At 44.0% G+C, this 24,726-nt stretch overlaps 1 protein-coding gene across 6 annotated transcripts in view; it reads right to left on the bottom strand.

The window, feature by feature from the left end:
- Nucleotides 1–879: 879 nt before the first annotated feature.
- The window catches only part of fnbp1b (formin binding protein 1b), a gene marked incomplete at its 3' end in the record, with an annotated part of 64,067 nt that continues 40,220 nt past the window's right edge, over nucleotides 880–24,726 (bottom strand). For 2 of the 6 annotated variants that reach the window (XM_083670238.1, XM_083670235.1), the window contains exons 7-16: nucleotides 22,051–22,179; nucleotides 21,675–21,821; nucleotides 19,103–19,297; nucleotides 16,832–17,020; nucleotides 10,587–10,601; nucleotides 8,219–8,328; nucleotides 7,685–7,817; nucleotides 7,214–7,341; nucleotides 6,900–7,039; nucleotides 6,540–6,718 (exon numbers count right to left, since the gene is read on the bottom strand). In XM_083670238.1, the coding sequence (XP_083526364.1) occupies nucleotides 6,540–6,718; nucleotides 6,900–7,039; nucleotides 7,214–7,341; nucleotides 7,685–7,817; nucleotides 8,219–8,328; nucleotides 10,587–10,601; nucleotides 16,832–17,020; nucleotides 19,103–19,297; nucleotides 21,675–21,821; nucleotides 22,051–22,179 (1,365 nt within the window). Of the gene's footprint in view, nucleotides 4,269–6,539; nucleotides 6,719–6,899; nucleotides 7,040–7,213; nucleotides 7,342–7,684; nucleotides 7,818–8,218; nucleotides 8,329–10,268; nucleotides 10,305–10,586; nucleotides 10,602–16,816; nucleotides 17,021–19,102; nucleotides 19,298–21,674; nucleotides 21,822–22,050; nucleotides 22,180–24,726 lie in introns of those variants that run through there. The other 4 variants (XM_083670237.1, XM_083670236.1, XM_083670240.1 and 1 more) reach the window with 4 other exon arrangements.

Raw genomic sequence — 24,726 nt, forward strand, 5'->3', positions numbered from 1 at the left:
TAAAAATGTAGATTTTCTGTCTCTCCACCGCTTCACATACTATCAAAATAAATGTCATGCACAAAAATTGCGAGGCAACGGGTGGTTATGGGGACTTTTATTTTAATGGTGTAGCCCCTTTGAGATTGTTTTGGTTTTTGTACACGTCATGTATACCTATGGCTTACACAGAGGTGTATACATTAACAACGTGTGTCTTTTGTCCTGTGTCTAACCAAGCGGCTATGGTTAAGCCTGTGGGTTCTATTTTTCCAGCTAGCGCAAAACGAACGCAAGCGTATTGGCAATTTGTGTCGGTGACTGGTGAAACTACCATAGGGCTGAAAGCGCTATCTCGCCTACGTCCATGTGGGTGGAGTAGCGGTAATACAGCATACACTGAAAGATTCTGGCCTTTTGCGCTTCGACTGGGTTATACGCCAAATAAAGCTCTACATGTGTTATCAAGACAATTATCAATTCAAGTGGGCATTTGTTTATCCTTCTTCATTGGGGATCCATGTTTAGGCACTAAGTCCTAAAAATTGCATACCTCCTTTTTACTTTAACAGCAGCAACTGATGCAACGATAAAATCATGATTGCTAAATGCCCATGTTATACGAAATAGACAATAAAGTGTACCTTTGAAGTGGTATACAAGCTGTAACATGTAATACAATGCAACGTAGGCTACTATTACATGTTCTGCAATACCTACATACCATAGTACTACATACAGTATATATGTTACCAGATTACTTATACTGAGTAATTATGCTGCTCTGTTAAAGAGAATATCTCATAGCCCTGTCATAAAGCTTAGATACATTAGCCTTTGACCAGGAAGATGTCATTCATGGACAGTGACACACAATAAAGGGACAGAAGACATCACTGATTCCTTTCCGGATATATTTTTATTGGCACAGTTAACACAATACAAAGTATTCAGTGCTCCGAAACACAAGCATACCAAATGGAACACAAACAAAAAAGTGCAAAACACACCATTTGGCGAACTTTACAAAACAAAACAAAAAAAGTCTTAGCAAAGCAGAAAAAGTAACAGGAAGACCTTTAATAGTTAAAACCTTAAAAATAGACTTTTTATTTCCTTTTTTTTTCTTAGTTTAATCTTTATTTATATATTTATATATATTCTCTCTAATTCCAACGAGCCATTTCTTCTGTACAGGTGTGCTGGGGCACAGCCAAAGGTTGCTTGGATGGTCTCAGAATTGAGCATTAGGACAGGAGATAGGCAGATGATCCTCTGTAACTGGCCCTCCTCTGACTGGTTATGTGTGCCACACATGTCAACTTCCTGCTGTTTACCACAACAACATGGAGATGCACCTCTGATGGTCTGTGTGAGAATCTTGTCTTTTCACTTCTCACAAGCAAACAAACAAAAATGGCCGTCTCAATATTGAAACTAGTCAACATAAGAGATGGACGGGAATAGCAAAGTGAGACTTCAACCTGATTCTCTGCCACAGAACATACAGACACTGCCTTATGTTTTATGTCAAGTAACTTGGTGTCCAAATGGTTATGGATCATTGTTCATTTGTGGTTCTAGTAATATACATTGTTGCGTTGATACCATTTCAGTTGCTGCTCTTTGCTTGAGTAATATTCTATATTCAAATACAAAGATTCAATACACTGAGACTCTGATGATGTCACAAATCGCATCATTACACGAAATAAAACAATGTGCATTATTCATTCATTATTCATTACTTGATCTGCAGTGTACAGTTAAGGGATATACTTTGAATCCCAGCATTCAGGCAGATAGAACTGTTATTATCAAGGATGGAATCCTCACTCAAGATTCTCACGCGTAATTCAATTCACCTCACAAATTTCCCATTGACATCAATGGAAGATTTATGCAAATGTTCGAGTTACGCACACAGATCTCCGGAAAGGATTCCACTCCAAGTGAAGTGGTTTGTAGTTCAGGTGCAACAGTTTTCCAGCCAAAAAAACATCACAAAATAAAAAGCTAAAATCTCTTCGACCCAACATTATAAAAAAAGAAACAATAAAATAAAACGTTAAATTTGTGTATGTGCCTTTGAGAGAGGGAAACAGTGGGCATCATCATCATCTCTGTAGTTGGACAGTGCTTAATGAACAGTCTACATCTACCTCCAAAACATAAATCAAACAAGTATCCTCCTTACTTTTATCCAATAACAAAAGATGTATTGATCTAGTCAATATACCACAGATAATAAAACCGCATCTTTCTGTGTGTTTTCAAACTCAGTGATGGGATAAACCCATGTAAGGCCCAAAATAGGTTTGTCTTGTTTCATATTCAATCACAACCTCACAGGAACGTTTATGTGAGTGGATCACAGTATACTCCCATATACAGTAGACAGCAGTAAATGGACCATGCATATAACATAAGAAAAGGTCAATCCTCACTCAAACCTCACTCACTCCTCACACGATCTCTTCCGGGGACAAGTCTGTTGGTGGAACGTACAGCGGAGACATTTGAAACATCACAATATCCACTGAATCAAGAAGCTAACAACCACTTGCCGGAGACACACTTCTCAAAAAACAATGTCTGCCAACATCATTACATACATACAGCATAACAAACGGAAATGACATTCATAACCTTGTATGCATAACATCATTCAGAAACAACAGGTGGGGTCCCAAACTTCTTTGCTTCCGGTAATGTGATTTGAGTAGTAGATATTGGGAGATCACACACTCACTGATAAAAAAACAAAAACACAAGTGAACATGCTTGCAGAGACAATACACAACAGTCAAACAGCAACAAATAAAACAGGAAGAGCTAAAAAAAAAAAAAAAAAAAAAAAAACACAGGCACAGAACCCAGAAGGTGGCATACAGGTTAAGAGTACAGGCAATGGGGGTTAACTGAAAAAAAAGGCCAGGCGGCAGGGGCGTGTACCAAACCCCCCGCCCCCCCTGGCCAGGGTGGGAGGGGGGGCGAGGAGGAGACAGGGCAAGCATGCACACACCACACCGTCTGAGAGAGGCCCCGCCCAGAGCCGTGGCATGACGCTCAACGCAGCCAATGGCCAGCGGCTCCAGTCTGAGGGGGAGGGGATTGTGGAGGGGAGGGGTGTGGTCAGAGAGAGGAGCAGACACCAGTATGAACACATCATGGTAGGATGAGAGTGCAGGTGAGTGACATGAACCTGTTACCCGCCCCCCCTCCCGGAACTCCCAGACCAGTCCTGCGCCCAATGACATATGGGAGACGTACTGTACATGATTTGGATGGACATCACAGAGTACACTAAGACACACACGCACACACACACACACATACATATACACACACACACACACACACACATACATACATATACACACACACACACACACACACACACACACACACACACACATATACACACACACACACACACACACACACACACACACACACACACACACACACACACACACACAAACATCCTCCATACAAAACCCATACCCGCCATTCATACATAAGATGATCACACCAATAGTCCATATGGTCCATATAATCTCTTTCGGTTGTTTTGACACCTGCAAATATGGAGCTGACTTTAGAGAGTGGAATGAAGGCGTTGTTTCCATGGCAACCCCACTCTTGGGGGACCTCAGGATTTTGGACGTTCCTCTTGTGGTGGCACTGGCTGGGCCAATGAGTGAGTGACAGAGCTGCTCCACCTGACCCATGGGATATGGGGGTGAGGAGGAACATGCTGTCCTCTGCCAGGCATGGACTGGCCTGCTCAGGGGAGATGCTGGGAGGGCCAGAGTGTCTCAACTGGTGTTCCTGGTCCTGTCACTGACCACACCCTGCTGTGCTATGGGGTAGGGGGGGGGGGGGGGGGGGGCACGGCGGGGGCCATCAGAGCGAGAGAGCCAACAGCCTCCATGACCACGCGCAGTGGAAGCGGAGTTAGTACATCGAGAAGCAAAGCTTTGCAAAAAACAATAAAAGCAAAACTAGGAGTGAATGTTAATAATGATAAGATTATGGGTGCTAAATTTGGTTTGTTTTTCTCTTATGGTTGCTTCTGGTCATATACTGTTGCAGAAGGAGCACACTATGAATGGATTTGTATTGGGCTGGAAATTGAGATGCATCATAATCGGTCTCCTGTTTTTGTCTCGGTCATCACTCTCTCTCTCTCTCTCTCTCTGACTCTATGACCGTAAAAGGAACGTGGTCGTTCTCCGAGGCTGCTTGCCCTGCCATTCCTGAGCCAGCCTCACACTTTTAGGAATCTGTAATTCAAAGAAAAGGAAAAAAAAACAAACAAACAAAAAATGACAAAAAAAACACGTTAGAGAAGTCTCAGGGAAAGAAAATGGAAAACACAGCAACGCAAAAAGTTCAGATGTGGAGAGGAGGAAGAAAGCTATTTTTTTGTGTGAACTGTCTTTGAAGTAAATACTGTTGCAGTGTGTACATGATGTGTACATGATACCTAAAACCAATGTTGTGTCTGCTACTTATCCAGTGGAACCTCAAGTTCCTACTGGCTCCAGGTACTGTACCTTTAAAAAAAAGTTTGTTCTATAAACATGAGTCTGGTGTGAATGCATCATTTCCACAAACTCAAAGAGCCACTCCAACTTGTAAAAATGTCAAACATGCACAAAAACGTGTTATGCAATATGCAGAAAAAAAGAAGAGACTGAAGAATGACTACCAGCATGCCCCATTAAATCCCCCCCCCCCCGTTCAGATCAGACAAGTGGATGAAATGTGTGTGTTAATAGCACTAATGGCATTACCTACACAACAATGAGGAAGTGTTGTGAAAGTAACAAGCCATTAAAAACAGAGAGAAATACCTGATTGTTCAAAATTGTTTAGACAAAAATACAAAGTGAGAGACATTTGGGCCTATTCAATTGGAGGTAAAAGCTACATGCCTGGACCATTTAATGGTATAAAATAGGCCTATGCAACACCACAGCATTGGACACATTACAAAGAGAGGGACCATATCAGACCATGCTTCTCAAATGGCCTCATTTACGCTGAGATGCCATGCACTAGGGCTGCCACAGAGCCTCGACGTTACAGTCTGTTCTCACCAGAGAGCTTCATACAGCTTAACCCAATCCTTTATTTCTTTACAACCATCCTGAAAGAAAGGCCCAGAATAGTTCAAAAAATCTCACAGTGGATCCCAATAGAGAAAAGACACAGACAGCTCTGCTTTGCCTTTTAGTCAGTCATTGATGTATCTTTCCTGTAGAATATTAAAAAAAAAAATCCAGGACCATTATTGTAAACAATAGCGCTGTTTCATTATTGGGCCAGCACTAACACTGAGCTACGATACAGCATGCAGCAATTACATATGGAGAGAAGAAGCTTCGTGTCTGACTACTTTGTGTTTTCGTAACACCAACATATTTTTGAATACCTTTATCAAGATACTTTTTTTTCCTTTTTTTTTTTTTTACAGCAGATTAAATTACACTGTAATTCAATATAATTTGCATAATTAGAAATTGCACATACTAGCATGCTTTTCTACTCGATACAAGCAAGCGACTGCGGCCTTTTCACACACAGAACGGTGTTTGTGAGGCCTCACACGTGGAAAAATAGATATCGACCTTTCTATCCAATATCATCACTTCAGTTTGGGAGGGGGAACCGTGGTACAACCATCAGCTTGGGAGGGGGGAACAGTGGTATAACCATCAGTGGTATAACATTATGATTGCTCCTTACCTTGTGTAAACACACTTCAATTCAGTAGTTTAATTTCCACCTACCTTTGACTACAGTGACTATACAATCAAAAAACAAAATTCTGAGGTCTCTTGATAACATGTGCCCCCAGTTTACAGAATATAAAAGACAAAATGGGCAGCAGCTTCAAGCTGTGTATAGTGGTGAGGATAAATGAGTCCTTTCATACAAAGTACAACAAAAACAACAGTCAGATACTCCCAGACGTACAGCAATCATTGAAACATAGTTTGAGGGTGATTCCCACTTGATTTGGACTAGATTAGAAGTATTGACAGTGATCCTTTATGACCACTAGGTGTCACTGCAGTAAATAATAAGAAAAAGTTCTCACTGTTGAAACTATAGGGTGAGACACCTTCTTTTCAGCTCTCCTCTCTCCCAAACACACAGTGATGCCTGTGTCCACCACACACACGGCACCGCCAATCTCAGTGTGTGCGGTCTGTCTCAACTACATGTTTGTGTGTGTTTTCTTTCACATTTCAAGGAGTTGAAAGGTTGTGATAGTAAGCACAGGTATGGACACCTCTCTACAGTCCCAGTATGCTTTGCACAGGTGGGAACTATGACATGAGGCAGATGGAGAAATCTGATGGGTCCATTGCTCAGGGAGAGTGAGGGAGGGGGAGAGAGTGTGGGAACGTGTTCTCTGGCCTGAACAACCAGTGACTGATTATCACCCCCAATCACTCCACCCCCCTTCCTCCCCTGCCAAAGCCTCTGATCCAGTGAAGGAACATTCGCCAACCCCTCCCCCTGCCCCCCAAAAACCCCTTCAGTTAAATGTATGTCATAGCACCTTTGGCGTTTGTTTCCAAAAAGACCTCTACGTAGGACGAAGGCACGTAGCCCTCCTCCTCCTCGTTCCTGCGTACACGCGTCCAGCCATCCCCCTTATCCTCCTCTATCACATACAGCAGCTCCCCCTCTGTCACCGAGATAGTGCCCTCATTATGACCTGGGGGGGGAGAGAGAGAGGGGGAGGGAGGGAGGGAGGGAAAGAGAGGGAGGGAGGGAGAGAGAGAGAGAGAGAGAGAGAGAGAGACAGAGGGGCATAGTATTGTCAGAGAGTGAAATAGTGGTTTCCAAAGGGGGGTTCCTCTCTGCTGTATTCCTGTGTATGAGAATAAGTGTGTTACCTTCAAAGGGGTAGATGGCTTTGCAGGTGCCGATGGTGGGCAGCGTCTCATCGTCATCAAACTCGTCATCAAACTCCGGGTTGGCCACCTTCACCGGTGTCTCTGAACTCTGCTCCTCTGTGTAACTGCCATCCGGGCTGCTCAAGGACCAACAAACACACAGTAACTATAGCAACAGCACCACATATTGTGAGAAGATAATGTGTGATATGAGTGTGTGTGTGTGTGTGTGTGTGTGTGTGCGTCCGTCCGTGCGTGCGTGCGTGCGTGCGTGCGTGTGTGTGTGTGTGTGCGTGTGTGTGTGTGTACTGTACCTCTCTCTGTCCTGGGCACAGTTGTTGCTGACCGGTGGTGTGTTGTTCTGGGTCTCATACAGACCACTCTGTCTCCGGGGAGGATCACTCTTTGACGGCAACCTCCCCTCCACCTCCGCCAGCCAGCCCTGTGGCACACACGTGTGCAAGCATACATGAACATACACATATCAACTATGTTTTAGGTCAGTGTCCTCACACTTTTACACTGTGTGAAGATCTGCTAGGTTAGAGCAGTTCAGAGTCAGAAGTGGCTCTAGAACTCTTGTCTCTTGCCTAGAGCCAGAGCACATAGCTGGCTGCCACAGTGTCCAAGTTCTCCTAATAAGGAAGGGGAGTAGTCTGTCTTTGGGACTCAAGCTCACTCCTGTTCTCATCATTATTTACTTTAACATCTCACCAAAGCCAAAGCCAAACAAGATTGCCAAGCCTTTTCCATTTTGTTAGTGTCTAGAAATCCCTCTTACTAACCTCAAACTTCTGCAGTTCAAACTGGAGTTTGTCAATGTTTTGTCCAATCTCTGCTAGTCTGGGGTCTACACTGGTGGGGTCTCCCATCTGGGGGTTCTTCATGTACACATCTTTCATCTTAGTTAGGGCATCCCTGAGAGGTTCAGAGAGAGAGAGAGAGAGAGAGAGAGATAAACAGACACACACACACACAAGAAACTCAAAGTGGTGCGTAAACATTGAATGGGGGAGTAATAGGCACTTTACAAGTTAACAATGAAATGATGGTCTCCAAATCAAAGGTGCAAATTGCCATTCCCATAGATTAAGACAAACTGGTACTAAAAGCTTCCTTTCTACAACACTCTGTGTACTTGGCTACATGTCATTCACTCTAGCTTTAACTTCTTCCCTTGGTCTGATATATAGAAATCTGATTCACACAAAATTAAGCCCTGCCAATGGTTTTGTAAATATTTTTTATTAACTGGATGTAGGTATATTAACTCTCCCTGCCAATGGTTTAGTGGTCCTGCCAATGGTTTAGTGGTTTACCTCTGGTCCGTCTCTTTCTGGATGTCCTTGTTGAAATCATCTATCTTGTTCTGCAGCTTCTTTCTCCTCTGCTCTGGGGGCAGGTGGCTGAAGTCCTCAGGTCCAGAGCCCTGAGACAGGAGAGAGAAACAGATCATTCTATCTATTTCCACATTCTCTCTGTGAATGAATGAATAGAAGATAGCATACGGATTCTAACATCTCTCTCAGATGAAACCAAATGAGTACAGATGTATTTCTATTTAGCACTGTTGTACTTTAGGTGCAGTATCCCCGCTTTAGTGAAACCATTAGGAGAAATGAATTGCTCTCTGATAAAGCGTTACAAAGCTAGCCGCATGGGTGGATGGTTGGTCATGAAAGAGTCAAACTGAAGGAGATAGTGCAGCTGTTCTACCACAGAACCATTGAACATTGGGAGTCTCTGTGTACAGGTAAGCCAAGGACCTTTAACCTATTCAGTGCCAAGCCAAAAACAGCAGTCAGTGAACATCGAGAAAATACAATACACCTTATCATGACCTTATATCCTTTCTAATCCTATTTCAGTATCAGAACTCACTTAGAGACACTAAGTCAACTAATTTAAAAAGGTAGAGGGTTTGTGAAATGGAAACTGTGGGGCCATCTGAGGCCAGACAGGATTAGGTTTCCTGATGAGGAAGCTTTTAAGGAGGATAGAATATTGTATTGATCGGATGAGTCATTCTCTGTGCTTGCAGCACTTTCCAAAAATAACAACCTTGCTTATATGGTGAGACGTTTCGCCAATGGGTGGTGCTCAACTTTTGGTGGTAGTCAACTTTTCCACAAACCCATTTGTAATAGTTGTATCACAGTATCATAATTGGGTGATTATCGATTAATTACAGTACATTTTAGTTCACTTTGGGTTTCCTCACATTGTCATAAAAACATTTCAGATTAGCTTGGATTTGCTGTGTGATATTTAATCTATCATCTGCTTGGACTGGATAGGTTAAAGCTCAGATTAAAACTGTATGGAACATGATAGGACCAATGGGAAAACATCCTACTGGCCAGGGGTCAAGGGTCACTGTGCTTGGGTTTATGTAATCTGAGAGACACTGCAGCAGGCTACTATGGTGACCTTACCCTATCTCTCTGCCCCACCGTGCAACACTTACCAGACATGCAATACAATGAACAGGTTTCAATCCACATGCTCTACGACATGCCAACATATAAAACATACTATTTCATGTAAAACCCAATACTACTGTCAAACTGTTGATAACATAAAACAATCACATGCTATTGTTTTCTGTAGATATTTGTTAAACATGATTCAACACACACAATTCTCATAACACAAAGGGAACACTTCATGAAACGAAATTCAGATACTATTTCACCCGGTAACTTACCTGTTCAATATGAAGTTCACACTCATTCAACTCAAATCTACTTTATTGAATTTAATTATAAAAGGACTAGAATATTTCTACTCTCCTCACAATTCATATTTTATATCAATTTCAATGAAAGCTAGATAAATACTTAACAGTTTTACTACCCACAAACTACCAACTAATATAATTATAATGGTTTATCTTCTAATTGGGAAGGTCTATGACTTTATCACCTATGGTAAGTTATTCATCCAATTTCTTACAGGGCTCTAAATATACAGCATAGGACTAATTAACTTGCTGCCATAGATGGCTTAGCTTCACCTGAAAGAGTACATCAAAAAACCTCCCATTTCCCTTTGCCATCTGTTCCTTGTTCTAGAGGAAAATAGCTTGTATTCCTCGGAGGCTGAGCATTGTTGGGATGTTTTAGTCTTTTTTAACACCTTGGAGCACAGCAGCTAATACAACTTCATATTTAGAGCCCTGGACTGTGAGTGTTTTGAGTTGTTTCACTATCTCTCAAAATCTGTATCTATCTTAGTAATTGATTCTACTGTAATGATTATGAAAAACATAGGAAAATCATAAGGAGCAGAACTACTAGACAGACAGACAGACAGACAGACAGACAGACAGACAGACAGACAGACAGAACATCGAGTAATTCTGATCACCTCAATGAGATTCCGGACGTGGGAATTGAGTGTGATCTGCACAGAGCACACAGGCACAGTTGGGAGACACACGACAACAACGACACACACACACGTACACAACAAAAACAAAAATAAAAATGAGACAACAACAACAATGGTACGTGATCCATCCTCACGCCACAATAGAGTAAATAAAACTTCAACTTCAGACGGGGGACAAAAATAAACAAAAACCCAAAACCAAACATCACACATAATTATCCACCATGTGTTACTGGGACGATGTGCATGCTATGGGTCATGCCACTGCGGTCGTGCGGCTGCGGTCATGCTTACCAGCTTGAGAGAAAGCTTCACGGGGAGAGGAGAGAGAAATGGCGAGGTGCAGGAGAGAAAGAGAACAGACAAAAGTCAACATCAGCAGAATAAAGAATTATCGGTCATTTCCCGGCACACATTGAGAGTGGTTGACATGGATATTGATGATAAAGCTTCCTTTGCCGAACTTCACCACATGAAATAAAGAGGTAGGTTTCACGTTATGTAATGGACAATGATCCAGTCTACAAAGGAACTACAAGTCTGTGTTATTTAAGCAATAAACCAGAGAATACTCCTTTCTCATTTGGTGAAGTTCAGTGCAAGGTTTCAGGGGAGAATGACAGAAATATGAGTGTTTAAAACGTGGCAGAGGCCAACTAAGTCTATGACACAAATCAACAACCAGTGAAGACGTAGAGACAGAAAGAAAGAGGAAGCGAGACAGAGAATGAAAGAGAGAGGGACATCGCTGCATGGCAGGGGAGTGTTTCTAAAGATGGATGGAGAGGAAGAGAGAGGTGATAACTCATCCTTCCTCCCTTCATCCCTCACTCTGGCCTGCACGCTGACAGGTAGAGGGACAGCAGAGGGCGCCAATGGCACGTGTCACAATGAAGCAGATGACATTGCATGTGTTCACATGTAGGTGGTATGATTCAAACGCTGGAGTGGACAGTTTGAGGGGGATGTTCCCCTGGACTCTAATCAACACCATATTCACACACCAATATAAACCAGGACCCAATATCAAAATACTAATTCATTTGGTTTTGAAGGATAAAACTGCATGAAGACTTAAATACCAGTTCTTTTCCAGAGAAAATGGTTGATTGAGAGAGGAAGTTGCAAAGAAAACAATGATTCATGATTAATCGAAGAGCAATTATGGCAAATTATATAAAAACAAAATATATAATTAATAAATGAAAATGTGAGGTGGCAACAAAGGCTTGTGTTAATTGCTTACAATTAAGGTACTCTTTTCTTAATCTACTAAGTGCTCAGGAGGAGGACATTTTCCCTGGTTGGATATAAAGCAGAGACATACTTTAGCACATATCGGCTGCTGCAGCTACTGCAAATGACTTGTAATCCTGTTAAAAGCTCACAGGCTGCACTCCAGAGCTACACTCACAACAGTCCTGTAATCGAGTCATCTACCTGGAATGGCCTGTTAGGAGCCTCCCATGCACAGCTTTGTGTCCTTCTCCACACCTACTAAAAATTGACTCACTGGTTGAATTCCCTACAGGAACTGCTGAAGGCAGGGGTTTGTGTTTCTGCAGCGCATCGTACATCCTGACATACCATAATGACTCAATATTTTGTTGTAATTCTATGTAGTGCTCCTCTGAATTAGCCTCTACAACACTCCAGACAGACAGATATACATGGTCCATCCTTACAGACAGGCTGCAGGGCAATGGGACGCCATGGTGCCAGCACACAGAAAGCCCTGGAGGGGTGAATTCTGGGTCCATTACTACACCCAGACAAAAGTGTTACATGCACCATGATGCCTGATGTTAAAGGTCAGATGTTATTGCGGGGGAAAGGGTTACAAGCAGGGCTTCATTCCCTCCAATGTTCCTCAGGTTCATGGTAGTGCTTGTGACACTTTGAGAATTCACACCTTAAAATGTAGAGCAGGAGAGGTTTGGGACAATTCCGGGGTGGGTGGTGACGAGACAAAAAGCCTCAAGCTGAGATGTGGGACAAGCGATGAGGTCATCTTGTTCTGATCATGTGACTTGTGTGGTCATGTGTTGGGGCCATGTGATATATAACGAGGCAGTCACAGACACTAGATTCATTTATAAAGAACAAAAAGAACAAAAATGACCAGAGAGAAAGAGAAATGACTGTGTCTTGAAATAAATAATTTTTAATCTGTGTAAATACACGTCTTTTGTGAATGTGTGTATTGTATGTACTACATGAGGATGATATAGACTTCATGATATAAATAACTGACAGCTATGGACTATGTGTGGGTGTTATCTTCATAAAATGACTCTACTAGCTGTGCTGCACATGGCCCAGATCACACACACATATCTTCTTTCACTGGAGTGCGTTGTGCACACACACACACACACACACACACACACACACACACACACACACACACACACACACCACATACACACTTACGACATATTGCCTGGCCTCGAAAGCGTACGTGGGCCTGCCCAGAGTCCTCTTCATGAGTTCTTTGTGATAATAGAGGGAGCGAGGGGACTGCTGCTGCCGTAGTTATGAGAGAGAACACAGCTTCATCAATTAGCACAAGGCTACTAATGAGGAAACTGGCTTGCTCTCTCACTCTCACACACACACACACACACACACACACACACTCTCTCTCTCTCTCTCTCTCTCTCTCCATAACTCTCTTTCCTCCCTCCATCTCCCTCTCCCTCTCTCCCTCTGTCTCACACACACTCCGTGTCTGTTGGTGGATCAGACGGCTGGGCCCCAGAAGGGGTGTGTGGAATAACAGGCCCACCCACTGGGGCATGCTGGGTAAAACATCCCTGTACTGTGCAGCCCTCAGCCAGACAGGGCTGGGCCCAACCTACACAGGCACAGCTAGCAGCACATCATGTTATTGTTATCATTAAACACTAATAAGAAGAAACTGAATATTCCATAATAAAACAGAGCAATGAAAAATGTTATAAAATATCTTAGAAGCTCATACCAAAGACTAATACCTACCCTCTCAAGACATCATAACACAATGGTCATAAGTCATGTTCTGCTACCTGATGTTATGACAGTGACACCATCAGTTGTTTTACTATCATAACCAATATAAACTTATGGTTAGACAATAGTACAGTTACTGGACAAATATCCTAGTAATGACCAGGTTGTCATGGCCAGATAGACGCCTGTTTTATGAGGCCTAGTGGATGACTGCGGGGTGCTGTCCAACAACAGCAGCTGCAGCTGTTTAGGGAGGTTATTATTTAATATGGTTTTGAACTAACTCCATAACATGAAATATTAATATTCAGCTCCAACATTTGTACATAGTGTATTCAGACCCCTTCATTTTTTCCACATTTTGTTATGTTACAGCCTTATTCTAAAATGGATAAAAAAAATAAAAAAATCCCTCATCAATCTACACACAATATCCCATCATGACAAAGACAAAACTGGTTTTTAGAAATGTTTGCTAATTTATTAAAAATAAAAAACTGAAATCACATTTACATAAGTATTCAGACCCTTTACTCAGTACATTTGGCAGCGATTACAGCCTTAAGTCTTCTTGGGTATGACGCTACAAGCTTGGCACACCTGTATTTGGGGAGTTTCTCCCATTCTTCTCTGCAGATCCTCTCAAGCTCTGTCAGGTTGGATGGAGAGCGTCGGTGCACAGCTATTTTCAGGTCTCTCCAGAGATGTTTGATTGGGTTCAAGTCCGGGCTGGCTGGGCCACTCAAGGACATTCAGAGACTTGTCCCGAAGCCACTCCTGCATTGTCTTGGCTGTGTGCTTAGGGTCGTTGTCCTGTTGGAAGGTGGATCTCTCTGTACTTTGCTCCGTTCATCTTTCCCTCGATCCTGACTAGTCTCCCAGTCCCTGCTGCTGAAAAACATCCCCACAGCATGATGCTGCCACCACCATGCTTCACGTAGGGATGGTATTGGCCAGGTGATAAGTGGTGCCTAGTTTCCTCCAGACGTGACGCTTGGCATTCAGGCCAAAGAGTTCAATCTTGGTTTTATCAGACCAGAGAATCTTGTTTCACATGGTCTGCACAGTTCCCCAGATCTGTGCCTCGACACAATCCTGTCTCGGAGGTCTACGGACAATTCCTTCAACCTCATGGCCTGGTTTTTGCTCTGACATGCACTGTGAACTGTGGGACCTTATATAGACAGGTGTGTGCCGTTCCAAATCATGTCCAATCAATTGAATTTACCACAGGTGGACTCCAGTCAAGTGGTAGAAACATCTCAAGGATGATCAATGGAAACAGGATGCACCTGAGCTCAATTTCGAGTGTCATAGCAAAGGGTCTGAATACTTATGTAAATGTGATATTTTTTATTTTTTATATATTAACAAACATTTCTAAAAACCTGTTTTCGCTTTGTCATTATGGGGTATTTTGTGAAGATTGATGAGGAAAAAATGAATTGAATCCATTTTAGAATAAGGCTGTAACATAACAAAATGTGGAAAAGGTCAAGGGGTCTGAATACTTTCCGAATGCACTGTATCTATCATTTATATAGTTGTAACTGCACTGTATATCTAGAGTAGTGTTGCTCCTAAAAGAAAACAAAGTCAAAGTAAAACGTATTGTTTAGAACAGTAATATACATAAAAAAGAACATAAAGACTTAACTGACATGTTTTATGGAAAGGAGTGAAGAGGTATTTTAGTGGGGGCTGCTTTACTGTGAGGGGTTATTGACAATGTGAGGTAAGTGACATGAATCCCCAACTCGCAATAAAGAGATTTTCGTGTTATCACCTCCTCATAACCAAAATCAATCAAAACGTCCCTTTCCCTCCCTTTTCCTTGTAAGAAATGTCACATACAATTTATGCATTAGACAGAAAACAATGCGTCAGATTTAGCTCGATATGTTTTGAGGAGAGCCGTTTTAGCACTTCCTCTTTCAGAGACGTGCACTTCCTGCAAGATTTGTCCTGGTAAAAAAATAAAAGACGAAAACATCTACTTCCTCCTTGTGCTGACCTTCAATCATTTCCTCCTTGATATGGTCACACAAACCATTGTGTTCCGATATTGTTTCAGGCTTATTAGACGTCAAACAGTATTGCCAACATATGAAAATCATAAAGACTCTGGGCCAATGTTGCCCTTTAAGAATACGGTATAAAATGCAACAAACGCTATTGCAGAGTCAGGAAGGAGCGCTGTGGGGTGTCCAGGGTGTGCCTGACCCTGCCCAGCCTAGCGCAGCATGGCAGATTTAGGAATAGAATTTCTGCAGGACATCAGATAGCTGGAGTGAGTTGGGGGTGGGGGGGTGGCGTGGTGCTGTGCAGATAAAGAGGTGTGTTAGACCGCCGGCGGGACGCCTTCTAAAATAACCTGTTCTCTACACACACTGATTTAATGAGCCTAGGGCGGCATGCCACATACAGAACACTGTCATATTCAATAGACTGTGATATCTAATCGCATTACATAATGTTGTTTCAGTTTGGGCCAGTTCTGTTTTATTATTATTATTATTATGATAGTTCCTTGTCTTCAGTAAATGCAACCTGTGTTGCTTATATTGTCTTTCCTGTAATGTGATTTCATCTTGTTCAGACCTTCAATGCACTTAAACTAATGGCCATTTGAACGTCTCCTAGGATGGCTGGGGCACCATCATGGGGAGGGAACGCCAATGAGACAGTTATTGTGGCTTTAATGTTGAATGTAAAGATTGAGGAGACAGGGTGGAGGAGCAAGTGTACATGAGAGACGAGATTCTGGGTTCAGACAGAGCAGAAGGATGGAAGCATGCTAGAGAACACAGACAGAGGCAGGACACTGTATGAGGGAGGGAACTGGACTAGAAGGACTGGAACATCATCAATGGATTTGATTCAGTCGTTTGTTGTTAGTATATGAAGATTAGAACTTTTGTCTTCTAGTGAGGAACACTGAGTGATTATTTTGTTACCATTATAATTAGAAAATGACAATTGGAAACTGTTAAGGGAAGAAGACGTAAAGCCAATACTTCACTAAAACTAGTGATGGTCACAATACCTACATAACATTTTCACAATGATATCAAGATTCATGTTAGTGTAGCCTGTGATGGTCCAGTGGTCTAGCACCATGGCCTACAGTGCACACGCGTGCCCATGTCGGTATGGGTTCGAATCTGGCCCATGCCCTGCTGACATGCCCTCTCCTCCTTACTTTCCTGTCTATCTTCACTGTCTCTATCCAATAAAAAATATAAGAGTGGGCCCCACTCAAAAAAATAACTTTTAAATATTCATGTTAGTAGTTGCAACCTGTTATGACAGGCAGCATCTTTATGATAGTGTTATGTAGGCATTATGACCTCCAGTTATAAGACATAACATGCATGTACATTGCATGTTATGTTTGGGCCTATCAGATGAAGACTGATTCACTTGACCCCCTTCAATGGTCTCCCCCATACAGCAGTGCTACGGAGCTCAGAGACATGGCGAGAACACACACACAACCACAGGACACACACACATGCATGCGCACACACACACACACGCACACTTACCCCTCGCCTCAGGCTCCGGAGGCAGTGCATTTTGGGTTTGGAGGCCATGAACTCGTTGAGGCGGTGGGAGAGGGGCTCCTTTTGCTGCTTGGGAGACTGGGGGTCGTTGGGAACAGCAGAGGGTGAGGGCGGGGACGAGGCGGGGGGGGCAGGGGGGGGCTGGTGGGGGGACGTTAACAGGGACATAAGCTACCAGTAAGAGAGGGAGCCGTGACGGAGAGAAGGAGGAAAAGGGGCAGAATCAAACAAGAAAGACAAAGAAAGGAGGGAACACAAAACGAGATAAATAAGGCTCCAAAAAATGTTAAAAAACATCTAATAGAACAGAAACCAAACGAAAACACAAACAACCCAGTATATCAGCTGTTATGTCGTGTCATTTTAAAAGTAACATAAAAGTAATGGAAAAACAACAACTGTCAAAAGGAGGTGGTGAACAGAGTGAGTGAAAGCATTAGTGTTAATGTAAGCTGCTGGAACCAAGCAGGAGGGTCGTTCACAGAAAGCACATGCAAGCTTCCATTTTGCAGGGTTGTTCTTTTTATATATACCTCTTGACATGCGAGCGGTTAACCATAAATTCACCACATCCTCCGGGATGTCACAGCAGCTGAATTTCAGGTCATCATCACAGAGATCTCATGTTATAACCTTACTCTCTCTCTCTCTCTCTCTCTCTCTATTGCAATACCCAAACCACTTTATGGCCAATTAATAGGAGTTGGAGAGAGATCTACAATGTGTACTGACATATTGCTCAGTGAGCATGCATGAAAGCATTTAAGATATTCTTCTTTTCAACCAAAATAAAAGGCAATTGATAAATCAACCAAATAGTTTGCCTTCTTGGATCACTGAGGAGGAAACAGGGAAGTACATAGCACTTCTAAGTACATCTAAGGCCTGGACTAGGGTTAGAATATCTAAAACCTGGACTAGGGTTAGAATATCTAAAACCTGGACTAGGGTTAGAATATCTAAAACCTGGACTAGGGTTAGAATATCTAAAACCTGGACTAGGGTTAGAATATCTAAAACCTAGACTAGGGTTGCCCAAAACGATAGATGTCTGATATACTATATATACTAGTAGTGTTGGAGACACTAACAAAGAAAGCTTATGTTTTCAAACCTGCCTTTAGAACTAGTGTGTGTGTGTGTGTGTGTGTGTGTGTGTGTGTGTGTGTGTGTGTGTGTGTGTGTGTTGTACTGTATGGGATAAGGTAAACCTCTGTGAGCCTGTATGTGTCCCCACTCTCTTACCAGGACATTCTGTTCTCCTCACACTGTCAGGGTGTGTGGCCTTGCACAAAAGGTGAAGACGAGTACGCATTAGCTGTCCCTTATTCTCCACACACACACGCGCATGCGCGTGCACAGACCCACACACACACCGAACAGGATGAACGTATCATGAGTTCCCTCTCATGAGTAGGAAGTTGCTTGTTGCCATGGTGTGACAAACTCAACAGAAACAAACACACATACACCACACACACACACACACACACTCATTCTAGCAGCACTCTGCTCTGTTTTAGAGTGATACCATCAAATGGGGCCACCATCTCTCTCCTCCAACCTCACCCCCCCCCCACCCCTCTCCCCACCTCATCCCCTGTATGTGTGTTCCTATGGAGGACAGCTGAGTGGTACAGAAGCGGGGGGTTGTTGTGGGAGGCCATTCCAGGATGATCACCAGAAGTTACATGTTATTACAGGAAAGATCATTAGGGAGCAGCAGAGTTGTTCTGTCAGTGTAGTTTATCCACAGGGAGGGCGGGGGGGGGGGTGCATTAGTGTGTTAACACATTACAGTTAGGAGTGGTGGCTCAACATCAATGAGGGTGAGGACCAGTGAGTGACCAGCCAGGGGGAAAGGAAAGGGGTGGCAAATAATAACACTAACACCAACAGTACTAACAATACTAATAACGCACTATTACTGCAACAATATAGACCCAACAAAGGCAAACAGTACAGTAACAAAATCAAATACGGAAATACAAACCAGAGAGCCAACAATAATGAACCAAAATGGAAAATTAAAGTACGACAATAAGATGTCAACAACACCAACACATACTAATATAACCTATAAAGATGTCCCAGGCCAATTTTTCTCACAGCTTGCTAGAGTGATGTACAGTATTAGATGTGATCCATGTGTGAATTGGCCGACAACTATGACAAAGCCTCTCAACAATCGACACCACAGGCATCTCTGTACCACTGTGTGTGTGTGTGTGTGTGTGTGTGTGTGTGTGTTACCTTGTTCTTGTTCTTAATGAAAGGCCACAGTTTGCCCTTGCTCTTGCCACCGGGCCGCTCCTTGGCCTCCCCTCGTGAGTTGGACAGGCTGGTCTCAGACACCGTCCTCTTCATGGCCTGGCCGTAGTCCTCAAACTCCACATCCCCGGGGGGCTCGAAGCCCGACTTATACGACTCCACCACCTGCTTCGAGTCCTGGTGGGGTGGAATGACAAAACAATCAATTAGGACACATTTTAGTGGTAGCATAGAGATAAAGATAGTCATTTATAGCATCATGTAACACCAAAAAATGGACAGTGTCACACTATTTTTCTATTTCTCAAACACCACATGTTTTTCAACGGCTTCATTTGTTATTGTTCTAGTTTCTGCTGTTGTTATCATGACTTCTGCCTGTCTAGAGAGAGACGGAGGGGAGAGGACGTGGCTCCACAGGCTGTGCTGAGAAAGAGGGGGAAGACCTCAAACTGTCACACACAGGAGCTATGATATGTGAAAACACTGAGGTCAGGCCACAGTCAGGGCTGACGGACGGAAAAGCTCATCAATCACCAAGCTGTGCGGTGTCTATCTATATCTACACCGATAAGGAAGGAGGGAAGAGGTCGGAGGTCAAAGCCTGGCTGCTCTACGATAGAGAATACATGAGAGAGAAAGAGTGAGAGAGAGAGAGAAAGGCCATGTGAATGTGTTATCCCCCTTGGTTCACTGCAATAGTACAGGCCTGAGTCATCTCCTTGGAGCTAGTCCACATACACAGACAGCCACATACACACACACACTCAGCTCCCCCAGGGATACACATTGTCAAGGCAGGAAGGCAGCCAACATGAGACATCTCCATATATCAGACTGCTAGTGTGTCTACTGCAAGTGCTAAGCTAAAACACGCCATCTTAGCATACTGCATCCTGGCTGCATAGGAAACATAGAAAATGAGCCGCAGTACATTTCATGGCATCAATCATTCAGTACATCATAGATGGATGCCTATCGAGATGAATACCTAGGAGGACGCTTGTGTGCGTCTGGTTATAAGGCCACCTGGCAAAGACATAGACCTACAGGGGCATCAAGCTCTGCTCCCTACTGAATATAGTTGTATAAGCCACTCAAGAGGCATAGCCTTGGTCAGTATCATCCTGACATGGGGTCAGATAGTATTAGCAAAAATAACAAATGAGAGTTTCATTTTCTAGGAAATGTTCTATCAGTTCTTTGTCTCTATGTTTCCAGGGCAACTGGCTGTTAACTTTGGTGGAGTGTACAGTAAATTGGACACATCCAGCATGGCTCCCTCCTGCCATGATCTAGTGTGAGTCTTCACCTAGCAACACTCTTCATCACGCAGCCCAGAGAAAGAGAAAAAGATAGAGAGAGAGAGAGAGAGAGAGAGAGAGAGTTCCTTAGAGGCAGCAGGAGGTTGGCAGAGCCAGCTTTTTAATTGTGTGAATGCAATTCATCTGCTCTAAAAGAAACCCTTCTTTCTATCCCTCTCCCCTCTCTCTCTCTCTCTCTCTCTCTCTCTATTCCTCTCTTTCCCTATCCTCTCCCTTTCTCTCTCTTTCTCACTGATCCTATATGAGCCTGCTCTCTGTAAAACCATTAGCTCTGGTGGTACCAGGGGACCAGGGTTAAATTAGCTCAGTGATGATTGGTAGTGTCAGGTGGTGAAGGGAGGGAGGGAGGGAGGGAGGGAGAGCCTGCAGTCTGAGTGGCAGGGCACCAGGGAGTGAAACATACCGCTGTTAACTCCAGACTAGGTAGATGAGCATATGATGTACTGAGGGGGGATATACAGCCAACATGCAAATCACATCAAAATATCTCTCTGATTCACTCGTGTGTAAACCATGATCGTCAATACTGGTATGAGAGGGCTTATCATCATCATGAACAAAGAGCTCTACAGATTGGAGAAGGAAGAGGTGAGTGACCTCAATCTAAGGCCATTTGACTTTGAGGAGAAAATGCTATAGAAATGCAAATCATCCCAGTTAAACAAAGGACCATCAGAGTTTCTGGTGAGCCTGCTAAAACCTCCAGCAGCTCCCCCAGAGGTCTGTGTACTGTATGGACTCAGGAGCTCCCCCAGAGGTGTGTGTACTGTATGGACTCCAGGAGCTCCCCCAGAGGTGTGTGTACTGTATGGACTCCAGGAGCTCCCCCAGAGGTCTGTGTACTGTATGGACTCAGGAGCTCCCCCAGAGGTGTGTGTACTGTATGGACTCCAGGAGCTCCCCCAGAGGTGTGTGTACTGTATGGACTCCAGGAGCTCCCTCAGAGGTGTGTGTACTGTATGAACTCAGGAGCTCCCCCAGAGGTGTGTGTACTGTATGGACTCCAGGAGCTCCCTCAGAGGTGTGTGTACTGTATGGACTCAGGAGCTCCCCCAGAGGTGTGTGTACTGTATGGACTCAGGAGCTCCCCCAGAGGTGTGTGTACTGTATGGACTCAGGAGCTCCCCCAGAGGTGTGTGTACTGTATGGACTCAGGAGCTCCCCCAGAGGTGTGTGTACTGTATGGACTCAGGAGCTCCCCCAGAGGTGTGTGTACTGTATGGACTCACAGTCTGGGGCTCGATGGACTCGGCTGCTTTGGTCATGCCGTCTAGGCATTTCCCTACGATGGGCAGCACCGCCCGATCCACCTCCGCAAACGTCTTCATACACACGCCCACCCTCTCGATCCTCTTCTCCTCCATCTCCTGGATTTTCTACACACAAACACACAGAGATATTTTCATTCACCGGATGTTGTTCGCTTGTAGTAATGTATGTAGCAATGTGGTTATGTTTGGAGGTTTAGGGTGTGGTATTGTTTACCTGGAATATGTTGAGGATGAGGGTTAAGTAATGTACGTAATGTAAGAACCTGGTAATGATGTATACATGTGGTCATGTATTTGTCGGTTAAAGGTCAGGTACATGGACACTATTGTTTACCTGGAATATGTTGGGGATGAGGGTGTAGTAATGCTCGTTCTGCTCCTGGTTGAACTTCTGCAGGAAGGAGGAGTACTCGCTCTTGCTGTCAGCAGCCATCTGGTGCCTCATTTGGGCCTGCTGTCGCGCCTGGGGGAGAGGGCAACACAAAAACACATCATCATCAGACACACCTAACACACCCTCAGTGTCCCCTTTGGCCGTTAGTGCCCCCGAGATATACATACAAACACAGACACAGGCATATACACACACGCACACGCACATACACACACGCACGCACGCACGCACGCACACACACGCGCACACACACACAGTCGCAGGTGCAGTTCTAAGTGGAGCAACAGCAGCCATTGGCAATGAAGCACACATACAGTATTACCATAGCCAGTGCATGTTGGCTGAGACACACAAACACATACAGATGAACAATAGCAAAGCCTCTTTTAAAATCTCTGTCAATAGCTCCAAATACCCTGACTTAATTTGGTCCAGAAAAAATCTAAATCCAATCCATTATCATCATTATGGATAGGAGGACTGGGAGCACTTCACCACAGATTAAAGAGCTTTGTACATATTTGTCATGTTGACCATCTTCGGTCTGTCCGGTGTGTGTGTGTGTGTGTGTGCGTGCGTGCGTGTGTGCGTGTGTGTGAGCGTGTGATCAGCCAGGCAGCAGGAGCAGTATAGTCTATTATAGAACCATAGTAAGCAGATGGAGGAGAGGAGATCATCTCAGACAGCATGTGGTGTGCAGTGCTGTTCCAGTCTCTCTCCTCCTATCAGTCACCACCAGATATAAGGTGTACAGTGCAGTGGAAACACTCCCAAGATTGGGTCACCCTCCTCACAGGGTAGTTTTACCTCATGAATTATAGGTTATAGTGTCTACTTAGTGCCGTCACGTGTACACAGAGCAGATCAAGACCGTGAAAACGGATGCAGTTCATTCATAACAAGGTAATCAACCACATCGACCAAAAGAGGCACACAATTAACGAGACCAGGTCGATCATTTCTATTACTGCAAGATAATGTCGTTTAAGTTGGATGAATGTATGAATAATACAAAACTTCAACATCTAAGTGCAGAGGAATATAGCTGGACTCTTGTCTCATTGTCCTGGGGGGTGGGAGGTGGGCGGCACTAGAGGGACAGAGTCCAGTCTTCCTCCCCCACAGCAGAGCAGACATGTGGTGAGGTGCTATTACCAAGAGGAACAACAGCCTCTCCTTCTCCCTCCTCTCACAAGTCTTGGAAGACAGAGACAAAGTCTAGTCCAGACTTCTCCTCCCACACGTATGATTCATCACACACGCGCATGCACGCATATTCACATACACACGCGCACCCAAACAGGCCCTGAGAGAAGAGAAGCAGAGGGGGAATGTAACAGAAAAGCAGACATGCATTGTTTCTGCCATAACCCTAGAGCTCTGAAATTGTTAAGTTATACTGTAGTGTGTGTGTGTGTGTGTGTGTGTGTGTGTGTGTGTGTGTGTGTGTTTGAGTGTGTGTGTGTGTGTGTGTGTGTGTGTGTGTGTGTGTATGTGTAAAATGAGAAACAGAGAGAAGCAGAAGTGTAGAAAGGTAGGAGGCATGTCTGTCTCCCTAGCAACACTGCATACAAAACCTCTCACCTCAGCCGCATCATATCCTGTTGCTGCTCTAGGAAACCAACCCTCCTCCCTCACACCTCATCCGCACAGGCGCCTCAATCACTCTGAATCTCAACCATCAGAGCTATTCTGGGACTCCAATCCCTCTGCTAAAACCCTGCATCTATGATCTACCGCTGGGTCAATAACTTGAAGCATGAAAAAGAGACAGGAAAAAAGGATCCTCTGCTTGCATCGCCACATATAAGCCAGGCAAAAAGCTCTTATCCATATCAACGGTATACATATAGCATGTTCACAGGTACAGGAATAAACGTGTGACAACATGAGAACTTGGTGATACACACAGAAAAGACATAGAAGGTGGGTGAACCATCACATGTTTTGACACACTTGGAACAATGAACAGCAATATCAACTCATGCGCACATGCACGCGCACGCGCGCACACACACACACACACGCACAGACACACACAGACAGACAGACAGACAGACAGACAGACACACACACACACACACACACACACACACACCCAAAACAACCATTATGAAAAACAAAGATAAGTGGTACAGCCAAAAAGTATGTATTTGCTCCACACATTCCAGATATACCTGAGGGGACAGGAGACAGTCAATACTGATGAACGGTGACGGTGAGCCCACTGTATGGGGAGCAGAGCAGCATGGACAGAACACGGAACAGTGCTGGCTGGGGCGACCTGGTTGGGGCCGACTGGCCGTACGTACAATGTGAGGACGAGTGACTATGGGGTGTGTGTGTGTGTGTGTCCAGAAACAGGTCGAAACAGTGTGTTCCCACAGATATAACAGATACTCTGCCCGGTGGACCTACCTTGTGGGAACTTCGCTTCAAGGTATGGCAGAAAATAAACAAAAAAAACACACACACACACACACACACACATACAGAGAGTTAGCCTCTGGAGAGGAGCGTTTGCTAAATGGCTAAAATATCTAATGTAATGTAAATGTATGCTGTCATAGACCCAGAGAAGAGTAGTAGTGTACACGTTCTGTATACGTTCTGGAG

The sequence above is a fragment of the Argentina silus genome, assembly GCF_951799395.1.
Source record: "Argentina silus genome assembly, chromosome: 5".
Taxonomy (NCBI): domain Eukaryota; kingdom Metazoa; phylum Chordata; class Actinopteri; order Argentiniformes; family Argentinidae; genus Argentina; species Argentina silus.